Source organism: Cervus canadensis, chromosome 6, assembly GCF_019320065.1.
Source record: "Cervus canadensis isolate Bull #8, Minnesota chromosome 6, ASM1932006v1, whole genome shotgun sequence".
In the NCBI taxonomy this organism is placed as follows: domain Eukaryota; kingdom Metazoa; phylum Chordata; class Mammalia; order Artiodactyla; family Cervidae; genus Cervus; species Cervus canadensis.
In genome coordinates this window covers 83,341,142-83,365,596 of record NC_057391.1, presented here as the reverse complement: position 1 = coordinate 83,365,596, position 24,455 = coordinate 83,341,142, and the positions used below count along the sequence as shown (strand labels likewise).

The following is a 24,455-nucleotide window of genomic DNA, read 5'->3' as shown; positions in this document are numbered from 1 at the left end:
TTTAATTTCATGGCTTCAGTCACCATCTGCAGTGATTTTGGAGCCCCAAAAAATAAAGCCTGTCACTGTTTCCGTTGTTTCCCCATTTATTTGCCATGAAGTGATGGGACCAGATGCCATGATCTTAGTTTTCTGAATGTTGTTAGCACTTAATAAATCCTATCCTGAGTGCTAGTTGTACAGTGAACGGAAATCAACCTGGTCCTTTCCCTTATGGAATATTATACACATATAGGGTGATAGCACCATTATTTTTATTTGAATCACGTCAGAGTTCAGATTTAGCATTTAGATGGTAAAGAATCTGCCTGCAATGTGGGAGACCTGGGTTGGGAAGATCCCCTGGACAAGGAACTGGTGACCTACTCCAGTATTCTTGCCTTAATAATCTTGCCTGGAGAATCCCATGGACAGAGGAGCCTGGCAGGCTACAGTCCACGAGGTCACAAAGAGTTGGGCACATCTGAGCAACTCACATACACAGGCTTTGACTGAGGCCACGTTATAGAAGTTGCTTCACAGTTGAATCTCAGTTCATTAAAATGCATTTAATTTTATTAAATGAAGCTATGAGAGAATCACACAATATTTCAAAGCAAACTAAGGATTAAACTTCCTGCTTCCTGGTGAGTCCAGCCAACTGTGTAAATTTACATGGTCTTGCTGGTTTGGGTGTGTCTGAAAATAAAGGCAAATATCTTTTTTAAAGAGATCCACCCACAGTGTTCCGGCATATGTATCTCTACACATTTGTTAGAGGCATAGGAGCTCTGAAAATTGCCTTACTTTTTATTCGTATGTTCTATTGAGAAAAAACAGTTCAAACAATTTCAGAGTTAAAAGGTGAGTTAGGTACTGGTGTTCAAACACAGTCTTCTTATGGCAAAATATTTTTATAGTTTTTTTTTTTTAAAAGATTAGGATGTTATTTTTCTTGTGTTTTAAGTGCTCTTGATTGTGCTTTGTCCAGCTTAATAGCTTGCTTACATGTTACTACTTTTAAACAATTTTTTTATCTTCAGGTATTGACTTATTTTTAACTATTCTGTTCTAAACACATTACAGCTTTGCTCCTGCATAAAAGTTTACTATGCAGTAAATGTTAACACAGACTTCCACCTTTGGGGAAGAGATTGATAAAGACTTAAGTTAGTTTTAGGAATAGTTTTCAGAAGTTCTTTAGGCACCAAATTGAATTAGTACCAACAGATTCCGTGTATCATGCCTATGCAAATGTCTTTCCTCCGTTACATACAGTAATTTCTTCCCAAACTGTTCTGACTTGTAGCATTCTAGTAGCTTTCTCAAGCTAACATTCCCAGGATGCAGTAATCTAAAATATATTTAGTCCTTGGATCAGGTTGCCTGAGAGGCCAAGAAAGAGTCTTCTATTCCTTTGGAATTCTTAACTCTTGTACGGTGCTCAGTTGAAAATATATGTTCCTGGTAAATTGTGATTATAAGTTGTGATGGACAGGGAAGCCTGGTGTGCTGCAGTCCATGGGGTTGCAAAGAGTCGGACACGACTGAACTGAACTGAAATTGTGATTGACTATCCTCACAGTAGTTGGTTGTTTCAGAGTTAAGATTAAAAGTACGTACACACACACACACAAAAAAAAGGTACGTACAACTACTTCAGTGGAATTTTACTCTAAAGTAACATTTCCATTAAAATTGAACAAAGAGTAAAAAGTTTTCACCTATGTGATCAAATGTATAGTACCTTGGTGTTGATGTGTTAAAATTTGGATATCCCTGAAAAAGGAAACTAGGCATAATCTTACAGTATTTGGAAAGAGTCACTAGGTTAGGACGAAGGAGAGCAGAATGATTTCAGGACTGTTACTGAACACTTAACAGTTTTTCCCCTTGTGTGAGATTTCACTTTGTTTTTGCTTTATGCAGTGCTGGGTCACTCTTATGTAAGCTTTTTACTCCTGCACATAATGTATTTGTGTTAGCACTAACAACAAAGGCCAGTATAGACTATCTGTTCTCATAGGGCCTCGTGTGATAATTATTTGAACTGCTATGTCTTGATGACTTTAAGAATATACGCTAGTAAAACATTTATGAATTGTTTATTTTATTCTAAATTTTATTCTAAAACTGAATTTACTTTTGATTGTTGTAAGCTAGTATGCTATTTTCAGAACAGGCTTTCTCTTTGTCCATTTCTGTTTTCTTCATTAGAACAAAGAAAATTATACATTCTCCAGCTATACCATTTTAGGATCTCTTTCATAAAATCAAGCTATAGAAATCAGTGTTAAGCATTTTTCTTAGACAGTCCTTCTTCCCTTGTTTCTCTCTGTTCATCTGAAGTACATATAACTTAAAACTAATTTCCATTGAAAAAAAATTATGCCCTGCCTAGAGCTTAGTGGGTGTTTGGGTTTTGTTTTTTTTCTTTTTTTGACAGTTACTTAGAGAATTCTGAAGGTTGCGCATCTGTAGGCACTCAGATTTTAAGTAGTAATCTTTTTCTTCCCATGACTGAAATAAACATTGTGAACTTCCCTTTTAGATACATCATGTTACGCAGAACGGAGGACTGTATAAAAGGCCCTTTAATGAAGGTTTTGAAGAAACACCAATGCTGGTTGCTGTGCTTACTTATGTGGGGTATGGTGTCCTCACTCTCTTTGGATATCTTCGAGATTTCCTGAGGCATTGGAGAATCGAAAAGTGTCACCATGCCACCGAAAGAGAGGAACAAAAGGTAATGGTCAGTCTTCGATTCTGTAAACGGAAGCCGCTTATCTTGCCGTTCTCACTCTTTTTTTTCTTTAGGCATTTGGGTATACATTAAAATAAAAAAAGTAATAATAATCTAGATGCAGTTAAATGAAAACATTCCACAGGGAAAGTGAGGACAAAGGTAAAGTCACAGAGAAATCAAAGCATTCAACATAATTTCATCATCACAAGAATCTATACTTACTTAATGGATAAGAAAGCTGCAGTTCACCGGTTAAGTAATGTTTCCCAAGATGTGTGATGTTAGAATTGGTTTGTGGAGACAGGCCTGTGAAGAGCCAGAATCCATGACCTTTCTGTTCACGATACCATATGGTGTCCCAAGTTGTGTCTACAGTTTTCAGGAAAGATCGTGTTCTTCAGAACGCATGTTGTGTTTTGTCATAGACGTGTTGTACACGCGTGTCTTGTTCACAGATCGCCTCTACTCCCCAAAAACACAAACCCTAAAGCAGAATGTGACTGAGCTACTGTTTCCATGGAAAGCAATCTTGTTTTAGTCTTGGTAAACGGAGATGTAATGGTTGTCTCTGGGGAGGAGACCCTCTTTCCCCTCACTTCACTCTTCTCTGCATACTCCTTTGTGCCTCTGTAGTTAAGTATAATATACATGTATTATCTACTCTTTAAAAAATTGTTGTAAATCAGCTATACTCCCATAAAATACAAACAAACAAGCAAAGCCTAAGTTGTCTTGTGCTAAGGAACAATACCGTGTTCTTTTCCAAACCAAAATTTTCGTTATGGGCATTTTTAAAGTTTTTCAATTTTATTATTTAAAATGATGAAAGATTTTCTTTTTCCCCATAATAAAGGCTTTTTTTCCCCTTTTTGCATTGAAAAAATAAATAGAGTCAGAGTGAAATAATGCCTGATCTTGCAGAAAGCAAACTTGAGCGTTCTCGCACGTGGACTATGGAGAGGGTGGCCCGCCAGGCCAGGGCATGTACTCGATCGGAGAAGGGATTCGGAAGTTGGGCGCTTGTGGCCCAGCGAACCTCTCACTTCGATGGGGCGTAAGAGGAGAGAGGCAGACGTGGTGGCGGTGAGACCAGCACTGAGAGGGTCAGTGATGCTGGGAGTGGGTGGCGAGACGCGGAAGGGGAGTAAAGCGCCAGGAAACGGGGAAGGAAGGGGCGTCCTCAGCTCCTAGGAGGCGGAAACCAGTCAGCATGGGGATTGAGGATCCTGAAACTGGGAGAGCTGAGGAGCCAGGCCCTCTTCTCTCAGCTCAACCATGCTGTCCCCTCCCCAGCCCCAGAGCCACAAGCTGCCCTTCCTCGTTGCCCTATCTAATGCAAGCGAAACCCTGCCTTCTGAACTCTAGAACTCATTCTGAACGCCAGACTAATTTTCATCATTAAAGCTAGAACAAATTAAATTTCGTTTACTAACTTTTCTTCTTTTCCCCTCTGTTCCCGTATATCCCTGTAAATAGGCTTTCTGGCAGGGTGCATCCACACGACTGGTTTTTCACGCCCCGCAGGTTTGGTTTACCTGCTATGGGTTGTTAGCTTACTATCTACTTCCTGTGTTGTTACAGCACCACAGTGACTAATGTACAAACCAGTATCATCCTTGTTAGACTGAGTCGGTGGTGCTGCTGGTGACTGATGGGAACTAAAGTTTTATTCACATATTCAGACTAGAAAATCTTTATCTACAGGGACCTCTCCTAGTGTCTGCACACCATGGTGACCTAATGATTAACATGTACAGGTCGGGGTGGGGGGAGCGCCGATTGTAGTGTAGAGCTTTGCTGCTGAGGGGGCAGAAGTGTAGGCAGGGGCACGGGGAATGTTTGGGAGAGCCTAGAAAGTGCGCGTGTGAGAAGTTGTGTCTGAGTGTTTGGTGGGCGGTGAGAGGTCCTGGGCAGTTCTGAGCAGGGGAGTGGCCGGAGAGTGCGCACAGCTGCTGCGCTCTCTCCCAGTGTGATGGACGAACGAACGAGCCCGTGGGGATGCGTCTGAACTCCTCTGTGAGGGAGGACATTGTCTTCGGAACTTGTTTCTCGTCTCCAGAGGCGTCTTCGAAGCGTTGGGACTGCCTGTGTGTGCTTCACTTTGTGTAGAAGGGTTGGAACACGTAGATTCTCCTCTTAAATCTGATATTGTTGAGGAAACATAAACACTTCAAAATCATGGGCCTTTACAAAGCACCATAGAGGTAAATAGTACTTGGACTGTATGCAGATGTAGAACAAAAAAGTAACCTGAGTAGCACAGAGTGAATCAGGAAATAATTCTTGAAGGAAGTAGCGGGAGGAAGTATGTAGAACAGAGGGGACATTTACCTATAGAGTTTGTTCATGGGAGGACCATACTCAAGTCATTCAAATCCATTTCAGTAGGATTTTCATAGTAGATGGCATTAGCAGCTAAAACCTGAATTCTGCCATTTTCTTGTAACAGTTCAGCTTTTAGAAGGGAAGGAAGGCTTCTTCGGCTTTATGTCAGATCGTGTGTGTTTTCTGATGCTGGATTAGATATAGTGAGAGGGATAGGCCATTTTTAAAGTGCTGCACCGGAAAGAGGGGAGGGAAGGTGCTTGCTTAGGATTGTAAAATGCAAATATAACATTGTTACTTTCTCATTTCCCTGAGTGAGTGGTGCTTGTAACCACATCCTTATTTTTCCCCTCATTCCATTACAAAAGAGAGCCTGCTTAAACTATTTATGTTAGTTCTTCTTTCTATGTTGCTTTGGGTAGAAATGAAATGAACCACACAGTCATGCTAGTAAAGGTGAGTTTTGCATAAGTGTGTTCTGTTTTACTTAACTTGCATAAAGTTGTTGGAATTCTTTACTGCTTGATTCTCTGTTATTGGTGATGTTTTGGATGAAAATATTTTTTTCTCAGTCTGGTTTCTTTATTATGTGAGGTGAAGCTAGTAGTTCAGAAACATGTATGTGATAGATACAGTGAAAGCTTGAGTTAATAAAAATGTTCCAACATCTAAATAGGAAATACCTAGAAGTCAGGAGCAAATTATGGTGGGTAGTTACCGCACGGGCTTCCCTGGTGACTCAGCAGTAAGGAATCTGCCTGCAGTGCTGGAGACACAGGTTCAGTCCCTGCATCAGGAAGATTACCTGGAAAAAGCAGTGGCAACCACTCCAGTATTGTCTGGAGAATCCCCATGGACAGAGGAGCCTGGCGGGCTGCAGTCCGTGGGGTTGCAAAGAATCGGCCACAGCTGAGCGACCAAGCACAGCACATCACCAGTTAACGGTGTCCTGAGAGTCGGAAGTGAACAGCGAAGGAACTCAGCCATACGTATCCATTCTCCCCAAACTCCCCTCCCATCCAGGCTGCCAAATAATGCTGGGCCAGAGTTCCGTGTGCTCCACAGTAGGTCCTTGTTGGTTAGCCAACACTTTTTTTTAATGGTTATTTATTCATTTAATTTTGTCTGTGCTGGGTCTTCATTACTGCGAGGACTGCTCTCTAGCTGCAGTGCGCGAGCCTCTCATTGCGTGGCTTTTCCCGTTGGGGAGCACAGGCTCTAGGGCCTTAGGGCTTCAGTAGCCGTGGCACGTGGGCTCACAGCTGCAGCTCTCGCTCCAGAGCGTGTGGGGCTCAGTTGCCCCGCAGCATGTGGGATCTTCTCGCATCAGGGGTCGAACCTGTGTCTCCTGCGTTGGCAGGAGGATACTTCACCACTGACCCACCGGGGAAGTCCCCTGCCTGTTTTTCTTTTTTTTTTAAACAGCTTTATTGAGATATAATTTATATACCATGAAGGGCACCTGTTTAAAATGTACAGTTGAATGATTTTTGTTACTAGTTACAGAAAATGTACAGCCAGCACCATAAGCTAATCTTAGAGTGTTTTCTTTGTCTGAAAAAGGAACCCGTATTCAGTAACAATCTCCCTTCTTCCCTCACACCATGCTCAGTAGCCGCTAATCTACTTTCTGTCTCTAGACATTTTATATAAATGGGATCATACAATGTATGATTTTTTGTGTCTGGCTTCTTTCACTTGGAATGTTTTTGAAATCCATCCATGTATAAAAAGTGAAAAAAAGTGAAAGTGTTAGTCACTCCATTGTGTCTGACTCTTTGTGACCCCATGGACTGTGCCCATCAGGCTCCTCTGTCCATGGGGTTTTCCAGCCAAGAGTACTGGAGTGGGGTGTCATTCTCTTCTCCAGGGGATCTTCCCGACCCAGGGATCGAACCTGGGTCTCCTGCATCTCAGGTAGATTCTTTATTGTCTGAGCCACCAGGGAAGCCCCATGGTGTAGTATTTCAATTATTCATTCTTTTTATTGATAAATATTTCACTGTATAGAGTAGTCATCTGTTTTTCTATCTTCTAGGGATTTCTCACTGGGAATCTAAATTCAAAATAAACCTTTTTGAAGAGTTTTATTGAATGTTACCCCTTTCCCCTTTTGCACTAGTGATGTTGCTAGGTTTGCAAGAGTTTCCCTGTCACCTGTTAGGGTTTTTTGTTTATAGCAACAATATAACTTTTTAAGGAAGTTTTTTCCACTTTTGAATCTTGAGGTCTCTGTTTCTTTATTTAGCTGTTCTGTGCATTCAGCAGTTTGGAACTGTTTCTTACTATTAACTCAGAATGTAGAAGTTTAAAAAACAGGTCTCCTATCCCCTCTCCTAAGTCATTCCAAGTTTAAATTGAGTACTGTTGCAGTGTCAAACTGACAAACTGATTTCAAAATGCTTATTAAGATAAAGTTTTAAAACAGTAATTCATAGGTCCCAGAGACTACCAGCAAGCCCCTCAGCAGCTCTTAGACCCCAGCTTAAGACACCGTGTTGAGGTTTCCTTAGGTTTCAAGCTGTATTTTGGTTTTGTTGCTTCTCACTAAAGCATTTGGAAAATGCCGTGACATCCTTGGTAACAGCTGACTGAAAATGTAAAAACACGATCTTCGCTGCCTGGGTGTGGCTGTCCAGTAGAGCCTGTCACGGCTAACGCAGGCCAGGGCCCTGCTCCCGTTCACTGCACAGTTAGTGCTGGCCTCTGGGCTTCCGGTGAGTCAGCTTTGCCTCAGTTTGTCCTGTATCACATCATTGCACGTAGCATAGATGGTTATTTCCCCCATCTCAGGAAAACCTTCCCTCGATCCTTTCTCCTCATTTACGGCTCCTTTTTTTCTTTTAAAGCAGAGTTCTTCGATGTAGCCAAGTCTTGCTTTCCACTCTCCACTGAACCCACTCCAGTCCAAATTTTGCCCCCACCACTTTCAACTAAAACAATTCCTGTATTGCAAAATCTGATCGTCCTTTCTCAGTCTTCGTCTTGTTTGGCCTCTCAGCAGCATTTGACCCAGTTGATCCCTCCCTCCTTCTAGAAGCATTTTGCTCCCTTGGTTTCCAGGACCTGATTGCCTGTTTTTCCTCCTCTCTTTCTGGCTGTTTTTCCTCATCCTCTCCTGCTGCATCCTTGTCATTTGCCCAACTTCTCAATGTGGATGTAGGTTGTGGTGCAGGCTTCATGCTTAGTCCTCTTCTCGTCTGTACTCACGCCCTAGGTGATTTCATCCACTGTTCTGGTTTTCAGTGCCCCTCTGCATTGTGATAATGTCTAAATACACGTCTCCAGCACTGTCTTCCTCACTGGGCTCTACACTGTGTAGGTAGCTGCACACTTGGCATCTCCACGTAGGCCCCTCAAACTCTGCATGCCTAAGACTAAGCTGACATCCCCTTCTCCAGTCAACTAGCTGTCTTCCCCATCTCCATGAATAACAGTTCTCTTCTTCCAGTTGCTTAGGCTTAAAACTTTGGAGTTATCCTTGGTTCTTCTTTTGGGCATGTGCCATATGTGGTCCATTAGGAAATTCAGACTTCACCCCTTTTTATCAATCTTAATGATCACCTAGGCATAATGTATTGCTTGTTTGGCCTCTCACTGCTCTGCTCCAGGCACACTGGCCTCTCTACATTTCCTTCATGGCTCTCAGTAAGTACAGTCTTGCCTGGGTGCCGTTGCGCTTGCTCTTCACCTGCCAGGAAAGCTTTGCCCAGGCAGTCTTGTGAATGGTCCCCTTGCCTTCTCTTCCTCATTGTGCCCTGGCCACTTTAGCTAAGTCTCAGCATGACGCAGCATTTTACATCCTGCTGCTTTGTTTGATTTTTGTTTTCATTAGCACTTTTCATTACTGACATACTTTATATTTTATACATGTGTTTTGTTTTGTATCTGTTTCTTCCACCAAAATATAAATTCCACAAGGGCAAAAGAGTATCATTTTCTTTTTGTTCACTGTCTAATCGGTGCCGGAAAGACTGCCTGGCACATGTTAATGTATCATATTACACATTCATTTAAGTGTTTAAGATGTGAGTGGTGGTAATAATTACAGTGAAAAGTTTTGGGCTTTGAATTGATGTATTCACAGTCCTGTGTGTGGGTTTGTGTGTGAGTACGTATTCAGATGCAAACACACAGATGATCCACGTTTAGATTTAGAGAAAACATGTCTGTAGTCTTGAAATCTCATTTTATGCCGTCACTGATGTTACAGAAACAGCAAGGAAGCGACCTCCTATAACATTAAAAACATGAAAGAACACACAGCAAGTAAAATGACTTACATGAATAGTAGGAAAAGCTCTTGACCACAGTTCAAAGATTTTAAAGTCACCAGCTTAATAACTTTTCTCAGGTTATTTTACCTGATTGTCTTCATTAAGTAGAGCTAGAGATGACATTGTTAGTCTATAATACCCCTAGCCACATAATGCTTTTTTAAATTAATTTTTATTGGGGTTTAGCTCTTATGATATTGTGTTAGTTTCTGCTGTACGGCAAAGTGAGCCAGCTATACATGTAGATATATGCCCTCTTTTTTGGATTGCTTTTCACTTTCATTACTTCTTCAGGTGGGAATTATAGGATTTTCAAATTCTCTTAAGTACTGAAACAATTTTGTCATGTTTCAGCTATATCTGGACATACCTTACGAGGTTATTTCCTTCTCTAAAAAAGGTATTGCCAAAATAAAAATTTAGACCATTGAAGACTTTTTTTCATTAGCCTGTCTTTGATATGCAGTATCCTCTTTACCCAGGCTTCCTAGGTGGCTCAGTGGTAAAGAACCCACTTGCTAATGCAGGACCTGCAGGGATTCGATCCCTGGGCTGGGAAGATCCCCTGGAGGAGGAAATAGCAAACTCACTCCAGTGTTCTTGTCTGGATAAATTCCGTGGACAGAGGGGCCTAGCGGGGTAGTCCATGGGGTCTCAAAGAGTCAGACACTACTGAGCACACACGCAGTCAGTCAGTCATCCTGTTTATCACCATGAAATGTCTCAACAGTACTGTAGTAACCTGTAAACAACGTTAGAGCGTTTTTAAAGAAGAAGTTGCAGGTGTGGAGCCTTCCGTTTCAGTGGCCGAAGGTTCGGAAGCACGCTGATGCTTCCTGAATAGGTATGTGCCTTAGTGCCAGCAGACATAGGGGGTTTTCTTGTGGTCAGATGTTAAAGCAAATTGGGTAACACACTCTTGAGCCAGGCAGTTCAACAGACTCTGTCACGTAAAACTTTTGTTTGAGATTTATTGGAAAATGTTCTTTCCTTTACTTTTTAACCTCTTCATTGGTTATATAACCAATATATACATATGTACAACACACATCTTGGAAGGTTAATAAAAAAATGGATGTGGATGTAATGAGTGCTTATATAAGTGACCAGTGATGAAACTACCACCTTAGAGGTAGCACATTGCTGTCACCTCAGAAACCGCACCCCGACAAGTCCCTTCTCAGTCCTGCCTTTTCCCTCTCCCCCAGGCTAACAATTGTCCTGACTTTTCTTTATGGTTTTATCACCTGCACGTATATCTGTAAGCAGCAACATTGAGTTAAGCCCAGTTTTGAGCATTCTGTAAATGGATTTGCCTGTATATGTTTTTGTGCCTTAGTTTGTGTATTCAGTGTAGGAGTCAGCTTTTTATGGTGCACTTCCACCTCATTTGTTTTCATTGCTCTGTAGAATCCTAGTGTAGGAGCGTACTACTAAAATGTATCTACTCTAGTATCAGTGGACATGGAGCCTTTTGTTTTTCATTCAGTTTTTGTCAGTGACTAATAAAACTGCTATAAACTTTCTGATATATGTTTCCTGAACATGTATCTATGAATTTCTCAAGTCTTGGAATACATGGGTTATACAATATGCAAGTCTTCAACTTTACTATATAGTGACAAACTGTTTTTCAAAGTGATTGTACTATTTTTTGCACCTACCAGCTGTGTTTGAGAGTTCTCATTGTTCCACATCCTAACCAACAATTACTATTGTCAGAGTTAAATTTTTTTTGCCAGTCCTGGTGTATTTATGTCTAGTATCTCATTGTAGTTTTAATTTGCATTTCTCAATTGCCCAATTAAGCTAAACACCTTTGCATTATGATCATTTGACGTTTCTATTTCATGAAGTACCAATTAAACTCTTTGGCCTCCTTATCTGTTGGGTTTCTGTTCTGTTTTGTTTTTTTCTTAGAAATTTATAGGAAATTTTTATGTCTTCTAGAAGACATTTTACAACTGTCTAAGCCCATTTTGTGACTTGTCTTGCCACTCTGTGTGTATTTTTTTTTTAATTTATTTGTTTTTGATTGAAGAATAATTGCCTTACAGTACTGTGTTGGTTTCTACCAAACACCAGCATGAATCAGCCGTAGGTTTTCTGTGTATGTCTTTCAATGAAGAGAAGTTCTCTTAAAGTGAGCAAATTTATCAGTCTTCCTTTATGAATAGTGCCTTTGTACTTAAAACATTTTGTCTTAAGTTTGTGAATTTTCCTGTTTTCATTGCATTTTAAATAATAAATATACATCAAATCACATGAAAATACCAATATTTGACCATTTTTGAACTGCTCACATGATAATTTCATGTGATTCAATCTAATAAAATAAGATAAAGAAGGAAAGCCATATATCTGGACATAGTATAGTTGTATAAAGGTATATAATATGGCTGTATATAATATGGTTGGTAAGTTCAACTTAGGTTGTGATAGAAATTATTAAATCTTCTGAAAAAATTGCTTCCCTGCACTATAATTAGTACCTATTTTTACATGAGAGAAATAGATGTCAGAAAGTGGGCCCCTGGCTTTCAACCTCTGCAGTTCAAGTAAAACATTCCCTCAGGGATTCTTGTCTGTGTCACTTACCTCCTGTGGCTGAAAGACTGGTCTGAATGCAGAATAAGCACAGGCTTGTTCAGCCATTTCTCTGTATGGATGTATGTACCCACACATGGCCCCATTATTCGACTTTTCAGGGAAAGCTGCTTTGTCATGGGGGCCAAAATCCTTTTATACAGTAGTTGGTAGAGTTTTATCTTATTTATTTATTTATTTATTAGCCGCATTGTGCAGCTTATGGGGTCTTAGTTCCCCAACCAAGGACTGAACCCAGGCCCAACAGCAGTGAAACTCCATGTCTTAACCCCTGGACCACCAAGGAATTCCCTGGAGTTTTGTCTTTAGGCATTTGGGAAATGCTAGCTTTGCAGCCATCGCTTATTATAGCCTGTCTCTCACACTGCCAATCAACTACAAGCTCAGCTTTTACTCCTCTTATTTATTGGGTTGGAGAAAATGTTTGTTTGGTTTTTCCTGGCTCTAGTAGCACTTAGTTGTCTTTAACTTCATTAAAAATTTTTGTTAGATTGTATTGTAACAGGTGTTATATTAGTGTGCATTTTAAAAAAATTATCAAAATGGTTGAATTTTTGTGTAGCTATTTAAATATTAAAAATGGAAGAGAAAAAAAAATTTTTTCTCCATATTGAAAAAAGAAAGTGGCAGTGTTAGTTGTTTAGTTGTGTCCGACTCTGCAACCCTTGGACTGTAGCCCACCAGGCTCCTCTGTCCATGGAATTTTCCAGGCAAGAATAGTGGAGTGGGTAGCCATTCCCTTCTTCAAGGGATCTTCCCAACCCAGGGATCAAACCTCGGTCTCTTGCATTGCGGGCAGATTCTATGCTTTATTATTTCAAGAAAGGTAAAAATGGAGCTGAACACACAAAAGAAGATTTGTATGGTGTATGGAGAAGGTACCATGACTTATCTATCAGAAGTGGTTTGTGAAGTTTAATGCTGGAGATTTTTCGCCGGACGATGCTTTACCATCAGGGAGACCAGTTGAAGTTGATTAACTAATGTGTCAAATCAAGACATTATTTGAGAATGATCAGCATTATATCACACAGGAGATAGTTAACATATTCAAAATATCCAGATAAAGTGTAGAAAATAATTTACACCTGCTTGGTTATGTTAATCACTTTGGGTTCCACATAAGTGAATAAAAACCTTCTTGACCATATTTCCACATGTGATTCTCGTCTGAAATATAATGAAAAAGTTCTATTTTTAAAGCAAGCTGTGATGGGCAATGAAAAGTGGATACTGTACAATAATTTTGGAACCGAAGAGATCATGGGGCAAGTGAAATGAACCACCACCAACTGAACCAAAGGCTTCGTTGGTCTTCATCCAACGAAGGGGACGTTGTGTATGTGGTGGGATTGAAAGGGAGTCCTCTATTATGAGCTCCTTCCGGAAAACCAATTAATTCCAACAAGTACTGCTTCCGCTTAGAGCAACTGAAAGCACTTGACAAAAAGCATCTGGAATTAGTCAACAGAAAATGCATGATCTTCCATCAGGATACTGCAAGACTGCATGTTTCTTTAATGACCAGGCAAAAACTGTTACAGCTTGGCTGGGAAGTTCTGACTCATCTACCATATTTACCGGACATCGTGCCTTTGGATTTCCACTTATTTTGAACTTTACAAAATTCTCTTAATGGGAAAAATTTTAATTCCCTGGAAGATTGTAAAAGGCACCTGGAGCAGTTCTTTGCTCAAAAAGATATAAAGTTTAGGGAAGGTGGAATTATGAAGTTGCCTGTAAAATAGCAGAAAGTAGTGGAACAAAATGGTGAATACATTGTTCAGTAAAGTTCTTGGTGAAAATGAAAAATGCTTTTTATTTTTAAGACTCTGCCTGCAATGCAGGAGACCCCAGTTTGATTCCTGGGTCAGGAAGTTTGGTGGCTCAGATGGTAAAGAATCCGCCTGCACTGCAAGAGACCTGGGTTCGATGCCTGGGTTGGGAAGATCCCCTGGAGAAGGGAAAGGCTACGCACTCCAGTATTCTTGCCTGGAGAATCCCCATGGACAGAAGAGCCTGGCGGGCTACAGTCCACGGTGTCACAAAGAGTCGGACACAACTGAGTGACTAAGCACAGCCCAGCACCCGCTCCAGCATTCTTGGGCTTCCTGGTGGCTCAGACAGTAAAGAATCCACCTGCAATACAGGAGACCTGGGTTCGATCCCTAGGTTGGGGAGATCCCCTGGAAAAGGGCCTGGCAACCCACTCCAGTGTTGTTGCCTGGAGAATCCCCAAGGACAGAGGAGCCTGGCGGGATACAGTCCATGGGGTCTCAAAGAGTCGGACACGACTGACCAACTAAGCACACACAAAACTGAAGAAACTTTTTGGTTGACCGAATATTTGAGTAGTAAATTTCCAGTTGTGACAGAGTAACTGTGGATATTTTCTCTTAAGGAAATGTAAATGTTAGAACCAATTGCAGGAGAGATGGTATCAGGTACCACAAATTCCTGAGAACTTTGTGACTCTGCTTTAGCTTTATTTAACTAGATTTTTATCTACTGTGAGGCTTATTTAGTAGGCACTTTAGAGTCCAATGTCCTAGAAGGTTGTTAATTTTAAAGTTTTATGTAGAGCCTTCTTTAGCAGTGAAAATTTTTTACAGAATAAGGCTTAAACTTTTAATATTTTTGATTAGCTTATTTAAAAGATTAACTTGGGTTGGCACCAAGCCCAGATCTGAGGGCTAGAAGCCCAGTAGCTTGCTGACTGTTGTAAAACTCTGGCACAGTTTTCTTCTGTTTTGTTTACCTTCAAGTAGACCTCATGTGGTCTGGTCACCTGTTCTGAGCGAACATTATGCCTTAATCAAAGCTCCACTGTGACTGTATTTTTTACAGACTTAGATTTTAGCATAACTTATAATGGAGATCTTTAAAGTCTTGATCATGGACATTCATTTTGAGATTTTTTTATAAACTCCCATCCAAGGAAAGAAACCTAAGATGGGTGTCTATTACCTACCTTTTAGTTTTTCTTATTTATAATTCTTCTTTGGATTAATTTCCTTTTGATCCTTGAAAATATGCAGAGAATGGAATCTTAATTTTAGAATTATTTTTCTTGGTTGAAACTGGAATTACAAGGTTTTATGGCATTTCCCCTAATACATTATGGGGGCAGAGATGGAGCAGAGAGCAGTGTTCTAAAGTTATTAGGAAGGAAAACCATTTATTGACAGAACTGTACAACTAAGTTTTATTTTTATGAGGCCTGCTTTATGAAGTTAAATTCTTTGACCCTACTTTTGTGCAGTCAGGTAGTTACCTGCAACCATTTTCTTAGAGCTCACTGGTCAAAGCTAAGTGATTTTTGTCTGGTTGAGTTGTTTCAAAACAACAGAAAGAATGGATGCCTTCCCAAATGTTTTCCACATCAGTTAATTCTGAATAACTGACCTCTCCTTCTAAAGTGCTCTTGTAATATGAAAAGAGAAATTGTGCAGAGAAACTCAGTTAAACATATAGCATCTCACCATTCGTTGGCAGGATTTCGTGTCATTGTACCAGGATTTCGAGAACTTCTACACGAGGAATCTGTACATGAGGATCAGAGACAACTGGAACCGGCCCATCTGCAGTGTGCCTGGAGCCAGGGTGGACATTATGGAGAGACAGTCTCATGACTACAACTGGTCCTTCAAGTGAGTCTTGATTGGGAAGTTATTTCAGAGGATTTCTTCACCTCAGAAGATTTTCTATTGCAGTTAGAGTATTCTGTCAAAGTAGGAGTAGAAGTATTGAGAGTACAATATAGCGTGATTAACTTTCTTGCATGTTGTTCATTGCTTTGGAGATTTTTTAAAATGCATCTCTCTATTACATCTGCCACTGTTGGATTATAGCTGAAAAAAAATTTTACTTCCTTAAAAAACACACACAAAGAAAAATCATCCTTTTTGTTAGGCCATTTACTAGAATCAAGTGTCTGAATTTATTTATGAATATTTTTATTTCTCAGATGATTCAAGAAGTGTTTTTACTTAAATGTTTTGAACTGTTTAGAAAACTAATTTTTTTAATTGGAGGATAATTAGTTTCTGCCATACATCAGCATGAATCAGCCATAGGTATACGTATGTCCGCTCCCTCTTGAACCTCCCTCCATCTCGCACCCATGCCAGCCCTCTAGGTTGTCACAGAACACAGATTAGAAAATGTTATATATTCATAAAATTTTGTTAATGTTGTACAAGCACTATGTGGTTGTATGGTCATTATTATTATTTTTTTTAATAATACAAATAAAGTGAAGGTCCCCTATGAGAACTAACCACTGTCCTTTTGCAAATCCACTTCCCCACAAATGCTCACTTCCTAGAGGTGACCATTATTATCAGTTGATTGTATATTATTCCTCCAGATATTTTCTGTGGTGTATGTATGTAGTGTATTACTGGGGTTGCACACAGTGTTTTGATTTACACAAATGGGATCTTACTATAGAAATTATTCTACACCTTGGTTTTTTGCTTGCTAATATATCAGTAACATCTTTCTTGTGCCTATTCACACCAAGCTCATTATTTGCAGTGGTTACTTAGTATTCTGCAGTATAGATACATGTAATGTAGAACACACTGGGCTGCCTCATCCTATCTTAAAAACCCCAGTCTCTGAGTTAAGACAGCAGCAGTTTATTCTTTGTCTATACCTCATGACCGTCTTAGACCAGTAAAGCCTCTGAACTGTGATATCTTTATTCTGGGGTCCAGCGCTGACTGCGCTTCCACCATGTGGAATGTCACTGGTCCATGTGCCTGAGAAAGGGACATGGTAGATGAATTGTGTAGTGACTTGAAGGATCCTTACGCATATATCCTTTTATATGTGTGTAGGAATTGCTCAGTCAAAAACATGTATTGAGTTGGCCAAAAAGTTCATTCAAAAACGAACTTTTTGGCCAATCCAATGTATCTTTTGATAGGTAAGTACTGCCAAACTGCCCTCCAAAAGGAAAAGATATTCTTATCTAGAGCTTACAAAAGTGTCCTGGCCAACACTGAATATGGTTAGTTTTTTCTTTTTTTTTTTTAATTAAAAATTTGGGGGGGTCATGCTGCATGGCTTGTGGGATCTTAGAGTTCCCTGGCCAGGAATTGAACCCACGCTACAACAGTGAACACGTCAAGTCCTAATCACTTGGACCACCAGGGAATTCCCATGATATGGTTAGTTTTTAAACATCCCTATTGATAAGTGAAAATTGGTATTTTGTTTTAATGTCCACCTTCCTAATTGGTAGTGAGTCTGAGCTGCTTTTCATGGAGACCATATTCTCTCTTAATTCCTACAGATGGTGCTTCCTTTTGTATTATCAATAAGTTTATTATCACATGTAAGTATTTGACTTGTTACTGAGTTTCATGAACTTTTATGCTGTTGAAATACAGGTACACAGGGAATGTAATTAAAGATGTTATAAACATGGGTTCCTACAACTATCTCGGATTTGCGAGGAACACTGGACCATGTCAGGAGGCAGCTGCCAAAGTCCTAGAGGAGTATGGAGTTGGAGTGTGCAGCACTCGGCAGGAAATTGGTAAGCATAGGCTATTAGTTTGGTCAGCTAATGTTCTTAACTTTTTGTCTCAGGAGGGACTAATACTGATACAGAGCTAGAATGTGAATGTCCAAATACATACTTTGCAATGGAGTTTAGATCAAGTAAAGAATGCTTTATTTTTCTGAAGTGATGGATGATTTTAATGCTTCAGTGTGTTTTGAGATATTTTTATCTTTTCCATTAACGTTTTACATACAGACTATCTCTAGAAATGTTCCATTAGGTATTTGTTTCATTTATAGCTTCAATGTTGACTGTATTGCTTAAATGATAGTGGTTGAGAAACTTTTTACTGGTATACTGAGCCCATGGGCAGATGAGGGTTAATCTGCTTCCATACTGGTAAATTGAGGCTAATAATTCCTACCTTGTAGGGCTGTTTCAAGAATTAAATAGGCTAATTCATGTAAAGTGCTTATACCGTGGTAAACCCATCAATAAATGTTAACTCTTTTATTATTATTACAAGTCTGTAAAACATAAAAGCAAACAGGTGTCTACAAAGAGATTCCATTTATTTAAGCTCAAAGGAAGAGTCTTAATTTTTCCATCTTGTTCAAGAGAACTGATAACCAGGAAAGTTAAAAGACACCTTTCTGCATATTTATTCCTGTGAATCACCCCAAGACTTGGTAGGTTAAAGCAGTCGTTCATTATGGTTTCTAGTGGGTCTAGAGAATGGCAAGTGCTGCTGGGTCGTTCTTCCCTGGGGTCCCCAGTGATGCGCTTAAAGGAGCCTTATGCGGTGATGACACAGAGTAACCACACCTTGTGTCTTTATGGCCCTGTATAGATTGCTCGAACATCTTATCTCTTTTGATCTTTATAACAATGTCATGAGGTAGATAGAGCAGATATTATTGGTAATTAGACAGATAAGAAACAGAGGCCCAGAGAGGAGAAATCACTTGCTTGAGCTTTAAAGAACACACAGCATCCTAACTGAGCGGTCTTCTTTCTCAGCATCTTTTCTCTTCTGCATGTAGCCAGTATCATTGATGAACGTTTTTCGGTCCTTATGGATTTGAGCACTGATTTAAAATCATAATACAAAGTTAGGGAAGGTGTTTTTTTGTTTTTTTTTTCAGTTAGCCCCTCAAGCCTTTATTTAGTCCATTTTCTTGTAGTTTAGACTACTAATGCTAACACACTTAGTATCTTGTTTCTCAATCTAAAGCACAAAATAAACAGACAAATAGAAGAGGAAGAGTGGAGGGCTGTTAGAAAGGGAACAAGGGCAGGAGTACCAAGTGACATCTATTAGCAACACTACACAACAAAAACCAAGGAACCAACTTGGGACTAGCCAGTGCAAAGACAATGGCCCTCCACGTGTTAGTATCAGAAGACACTGCTGCTGCTGCTGCTAAGTCGCTTCAGTCGTGTCCAACGCTGTGCGACCCCACAGACGACAGCCCACCAGGCTCCTCCGTCCATGGGGTTTTCCAGGCGAGAGTACTGGAGTGGGGTGCCATTGCCTTCTCCTGGGAAGGTGTTTTTTAACTCATCTTTTGCTACGTAACAAACCATTCCAAAACTTAGTGGCTCAAAACGGAAACGTATATTTATTTGCTTGTGATTCTGTCATTTGGAAAGGACTTGACATTTATTGCAGCTCCATGTGGGGTCAGGTGGGGTATTATGACTGAAGATAGCATATCCACGATAGCGTCACTTGCGTGTCTGGCACCTCAGCTGATGGTGAGCCCTGCCCCTTCCTTCATTAGTCTCTAAGAGCCCCCTCCCTGTCCACATGATCTCTCTTTACAAAGGCTTTCTAGACTATTTTACATGGCAGCTGACTTCAAATGTATAGAAGCAGGTGCTGCCAGTGCTCTTAAGGCATAGACTTGGAAACAGCATGTGTGAACAGGAATGGGAGACATTGTTGGCAACCCTCTTTACAGAAATGTCACCACAGGTGCTGCATCTGATTTTATCCAACTATTGTATCTTTATGAGCCTTGACTCTTCATGATACTGACTCCTTCATTAGACTTTAGTCTGAAAAGGTTATAACATAGGCTGTGGTTCCTTTCTCTAAAGTAATAAGTAACTCTTAAATTTGAACTTTGGTGACACTGACTTCATTAACTTCTTCACACAGGAAACCTGGACAAGCATGAAGAACTGGAGAAGCTTGTGGCAAGTTTCTTGGGAGTAGAAGCTGCTATGGCATATGGCATGGGATTTGCAACAAATTCAATGAACATTCCTGCTCTTGTTAGCAAAGTAAGATTTAGTCTGTCACGTATGAAAGCTCCCTCATGTATATCTTCTTTGGTTTTGTAAAACATTCAGACAAGCCCAAAAAATTTTGTATAAGTGTATCCCATGGAAACTTACATCAGTTGAAGCTTTTTTACTGGAACCCATGATCTTTTCTCTATTGCCTTTAGATGACTCTTTCTTTCTTCATTTCGTTTTAAAGGAATTCTTGTAAATAAAATCTTACAAAAGACTAAAATTACAGAAGAAAGGATGTTTAGTTTGGAAATTATTAATCAGGTTGTTTCTTCTAGTAGAAAAATATGAAAATATATAGGTCCCTAATACTTGTTACTGTAATGCACATTGTTCAGAGATATATGGGCAAGGGGTGTGTATGTGTGAATAGAGCTTCCCAAGTGGCACTAGTGGTAAAGAACCTGCCTGCCAGTGCAGGATACGTAAGAGACTCAGGTTTGATCCCTGGGTCAGGAAGATTCCCTGTTGGAGGGCATGGCAACCCACTCCTGTATTCTTGCCTGGGGAATCTCCGTGGACAGAGGAGCCTGGCAGGCTATGGTCTATAGGGTCACAAAGAGTCAGACGTGACCGAAGCAACTTGGCACTCACATATACTTATATATATATATTTGCAAGAGAGGAGATTTAAACACAACTACATTGATATCACATTAAACATAATTGGTTTGTATTTCTAATTAGAAGACAGATTGTTAGGTTAGATTAAAAATTTTTTAAAAATTATAGACACAGGCTAAAAGTAAAGGGATGGAAAAAGTTATAGCATATAAACAATAATATGATTTATATAATATTATAGTATATAATAAACTAATAAATATTTTATAATATCAGTATTATAAACAAAGACTTCAGAGCAAACTGATACCTTTGCCATTGTGCATGCTTTCCTTAATGAGATATAATTATTAATGGTTTTGGCGTTTTGTAGTTCATCTAACTAAACCTTTCCCCTCAGATTCTTATCTTCTTCTCCTTGTCGTTTTGCAGGGTTGCCTGATTCTGAGTGATGAACTGAACCATGCTTCATTGGTTCTGGGAGCCAGACTCTCAGGAGCAACCATTCGAGTCTTCAAACACAACAGTGAGTTTGTTGTGAAATCTACTCTGGCTTTAGGGTTTAGGATTCTTTGGATTAGTGGCAATGGTAACAATTAGTTATATTAACAGTAGAAACTGTAAATGAAACTGAAGTACCAATACCTAAAATGTAAGTTCTGGTCCTGTGTTTTAAAAGTTACTGTCTTTCTCATTGGAATAAAAATACAGGCTGAAGGAAGCCTTTCGGTACAAAGTAAAACATTGTTCTTTTTCTGACTTTGAACTTTTTCATCTTCCTTGCACTTGATCAGTATGCATTTATACCAGATGCCTGTCTTGCCATAACATTGTGGGTATTGAAGTGAATAAAGCAGGCTTCCTGATCTCAAGGATCTCTGACTGGTTGCTAAAGAAACTGTAGACAAACCAGTAGTTAGAATACAACAGACGAATACTGAAATGCAGATATGAACAAGTGCCATAAAAGCAGAGAAAAGTGGCACTAAGCCAAGACTTTCTCCCTAAATGGAAATATCTTAGTGCATTATTAAAATAATTGTAATAAAAATGCATAACTTTCCAGTTTAAAATGCTCTCGTGTAGCGAAGAGATATGACCAAACTGTTTAATATCATCTTTTACCAAAATGTGTACACAAAGGTCTAAAAGACAGAAGTCTTTTAGACAAACGTCAGACAAAAGTCTGAAAGAAGGTACACTCAAATATTAGATGTGTGCCTCTGGATGGAAGGTTTACGGATGGTAATAACCTTCCTTTCATTTTTGTTTTGTCTGAAATGCTTTACAATGAGAATGATGTATACAGTATTTTTTTTTATGTAAATGGGATTTATGAAGCACTGTTGTTTGACTTGTTGTTTTCTTAAAACACGTTGGGAACTATGGCAGTGCGTGTGCCTGCCCTCCTTCTATAAGAGCAAGGTGGCAGGCAGTGCTCTGGTTCAGTCCCGCCTTCCGTTTGAACATCCAGGTTGTTGCTGAGTTTTTCTGCTAGAAGAGGTACCACCTACATTCATATTTTCCTCACTAGGCTGATTAGTCGGAGAGGGCAATGGCAACCCACTCCAGTACTCTTCACCTGGAAAATCCCATGGACGGAGGAGCCTGGTAGGCTGCAGTCCATGGGGTTGCGAAGAGTCGGACACAACTGAGCGACTTCACTTTCACTTTTCACTTTCATGTGTTGGAGAAGGAAATGGCAACCCACTCCATTGTTCTTTCCTGGAGAATCCCATGAACGGGGGAGCCTGGTGGGCTGCTGTCTATGGGGTCGCACAGAGTCGGACACGACTGAAGCGACTTAGCAGCAGCAGCAGCAGTCTGATTAGTGCCTTAGGGTAAATTCCCAGCAGTCTTTAGAATGCGTGGTTAAAATGATATAAATTTGCTGCACTTTTCCAGATTGCCTCCGAGCACTGTACAGATTTTTCCTCAGCAACACCTGAAATCAAAAACAGTGACTGTTTCTGCTCACAGGCCTACATGCATCATTTGAAATCTTTCCTAATCTAATAAATCCAGCAACATTAATTTTTATTTGATTATTAGGTGCTGAGCAACTCTTTATACAGTTACTGTCTTTGTGTTTCTTTGTAAGTTGGCGATTTTCAAACTGTTCTTCTTTTTACTGGTTATAAGAGCCCTTTGAGTTGCAGTATTTTTATTTTTAAATGCTGATGTCACACTCACTGTCTTACGACTTTCGTTTGGATTCTGTGTGATGGCCTTTCTCTTTCTCAGATTATTCTCTTACCTTTTCTTCTGGTCATTTTGTGGTATATTTTTTGTCTAAATCTCTCATTTACATGAGATTTTTTATACTATGAGAGAAGTATTGAATTTTGTTTCCCAAATAGATAATACGGTCAAGAATTCCGTAGATATTTTCTTTCATGTAAAATTTTGAATCAGCGTTTTATTTTTCTCTTCCTTTCTCTGTATAAACAGAGGAAGCTGAAACAATGAGTCCATTTTTACTTGTCTTCTGCTAATTACCACACATTGCCCTCTGTAGCAAGACTCGCAGCTTCAGATCAGATTTTTTACTTTGTGGGAGGATCTCCTTTTTCTGGGTTAGATAGCAGATAAGATTGCTTTGTTATGAATAACTGAAGGTGTAAATAGTCAACTTTTGGCCATTTTATTTGTGTTTATAGTATTTTTATTACCTTACCTCTCTTTTCTACTGGTTATTTTGTAAAAAGAGCAAATTTGTGTAACTTTGTAATCCCTTCCTTCAGTGGTGAACAGTAAAGAATCAGATTTATGTTGGGGGTGTCTCCCACCCCTGATAATTATACCCTAAACTTGATGTTGCATACATTTTTGGGCGGAGGACTCTTAAGGGCCTTGTTTCAGGGCATATATTTTAAGTGTGAAGTCTGTAGTGGTAGTAACAGTGGTCTTCCAAGCGTTTATCTTTAACAGGAAAGTTATGCCTCTCCTTAATGGCAGTATGCCCCAAGTGTTTCCTAGGCCTGTTAATTGCCGTAACAGCAGAGCCCTAAGAACTTGGTTGTAGACAGACAGCTGGTCAAATCAAACGTGGAACAGTCTCTACTGATTGCCAGGCTTGTTTAACATATAGATTCAGGCCTGTCCAGACTGGTGTTATTTTTAACCACTACTAAGATAAAACTATTTAACAAGCTTTTATTGAATATATCCTAGGTGAAAGGAAGTGGGATATGCACTTTGAAGTTTTTCTCCCATATTTGCTATTTAGAAGGTGTATGTGTTTACAGTAGTTTATTCTCATTTTCTTACTCAGCTTTCTTTATGCATTTACTTCTGAATGGCTCCCTGGGATTAAAGATACATTTGATTGTTTATATACAAAAAAAGCTAACTGAATGGCAAGGTATTTCATGAAAAAAATTGGTCATTTCATAAGCATGCTAACCAATTGAGTCAACTTTACCACACTCATTTAATTGAGTTTCTGGTGTTTTTGAACATTTGTTACATTTTAAATGAGATTTTAATTCAAGCTATCAGTAGCCTGCCCATTTTGCCCTGTTTTTGTTCAGTCCGATTCTAATTATGTTAATGTCTTTTGCTATCTGAGACATGCTTCCTGAATAAGAAATGTATTATTTGCATTTTAGGAATAAAGTTAGACAAGAGGAAGATACTGTGTGCTGAAATTCTTTTTTGTGTACTACAGATATGCAAAGCCTAGAGAAGCTGTTGAAAGATGCCATTGTTTATGGTCAGCCTCGGACACGAAGGCCCTGGAAGAAAATTCTAATCCTTGTGGAGGGAATATATAGGTAATCCTGCTATATTTATTCTGATGTCTGATTTGCCGCATTAAGTCATAGAAGTTTTAAGTTGAAGGGGACACTAATCTAGACCCCTCTGAAAACTAAGGAGACAGAGTTTCTGACTTGTTAAAATACCTGGGTCGTCTTTACTCTTTTCATCATGCTATATATATCATCTCCAAGTTTCCTTTCTATTTGGGTCCATTAATTTTCCACTGTTTGTATAGGGAGTTTACACATAAGGAAAATAATTAGAATATGTTTTCTAATGTGTCAGAACAAATAACATGCTGTTTAATTTTAAGAAATATTTTATATTGTTTACCTATTTGCAGCCCTTGCATTTATTCTCCCACCTCCTAATGTTTTTT

At 39.5% G+C, this 24,455-nt stretch overlaps 1 protein-coding gene across 1 annotated transcript in view; it reads left to right on the top strand.

The window, feature by feature from the left end:
• SPTLC2 (serine palmitoyltransferase long chain base subunit 2) overlaps positions 1 to 24,455 on the top strand; it is a 96,518-nt gene that overhangs the window by 21,278 nt on the left and 50,785 nt on the right. The window contains exons 2-7 of the mRNA XM_043472656.1: positions 2,531 to 2,725; positions 15,430 to 15,584; positions 17,334 to 17,482; positions 19,614 to 19,738; positions 20,747 to 20,840; positions 23,985 to 24,090. Coding sequence (XP_043328591.1) covers positions 2,531 to 2,725; positions 15,430 to 15,584; positions 17,334 to 17,482; positions 19,614 to 19,738; positions 20,747 to 20,840; positions 23,985 to 24,090 — 824 coding nt within the window. The remainder of the gene's footprint in view (positions 1 to 2,530; positions 2,726 to 15,429; positions 15,585 to 17,333; positions 17,483 to 19,613; positions 19,739 to 20,746; positions 20,841 to 23,984; positions 24,091 to 24,455) is intronic.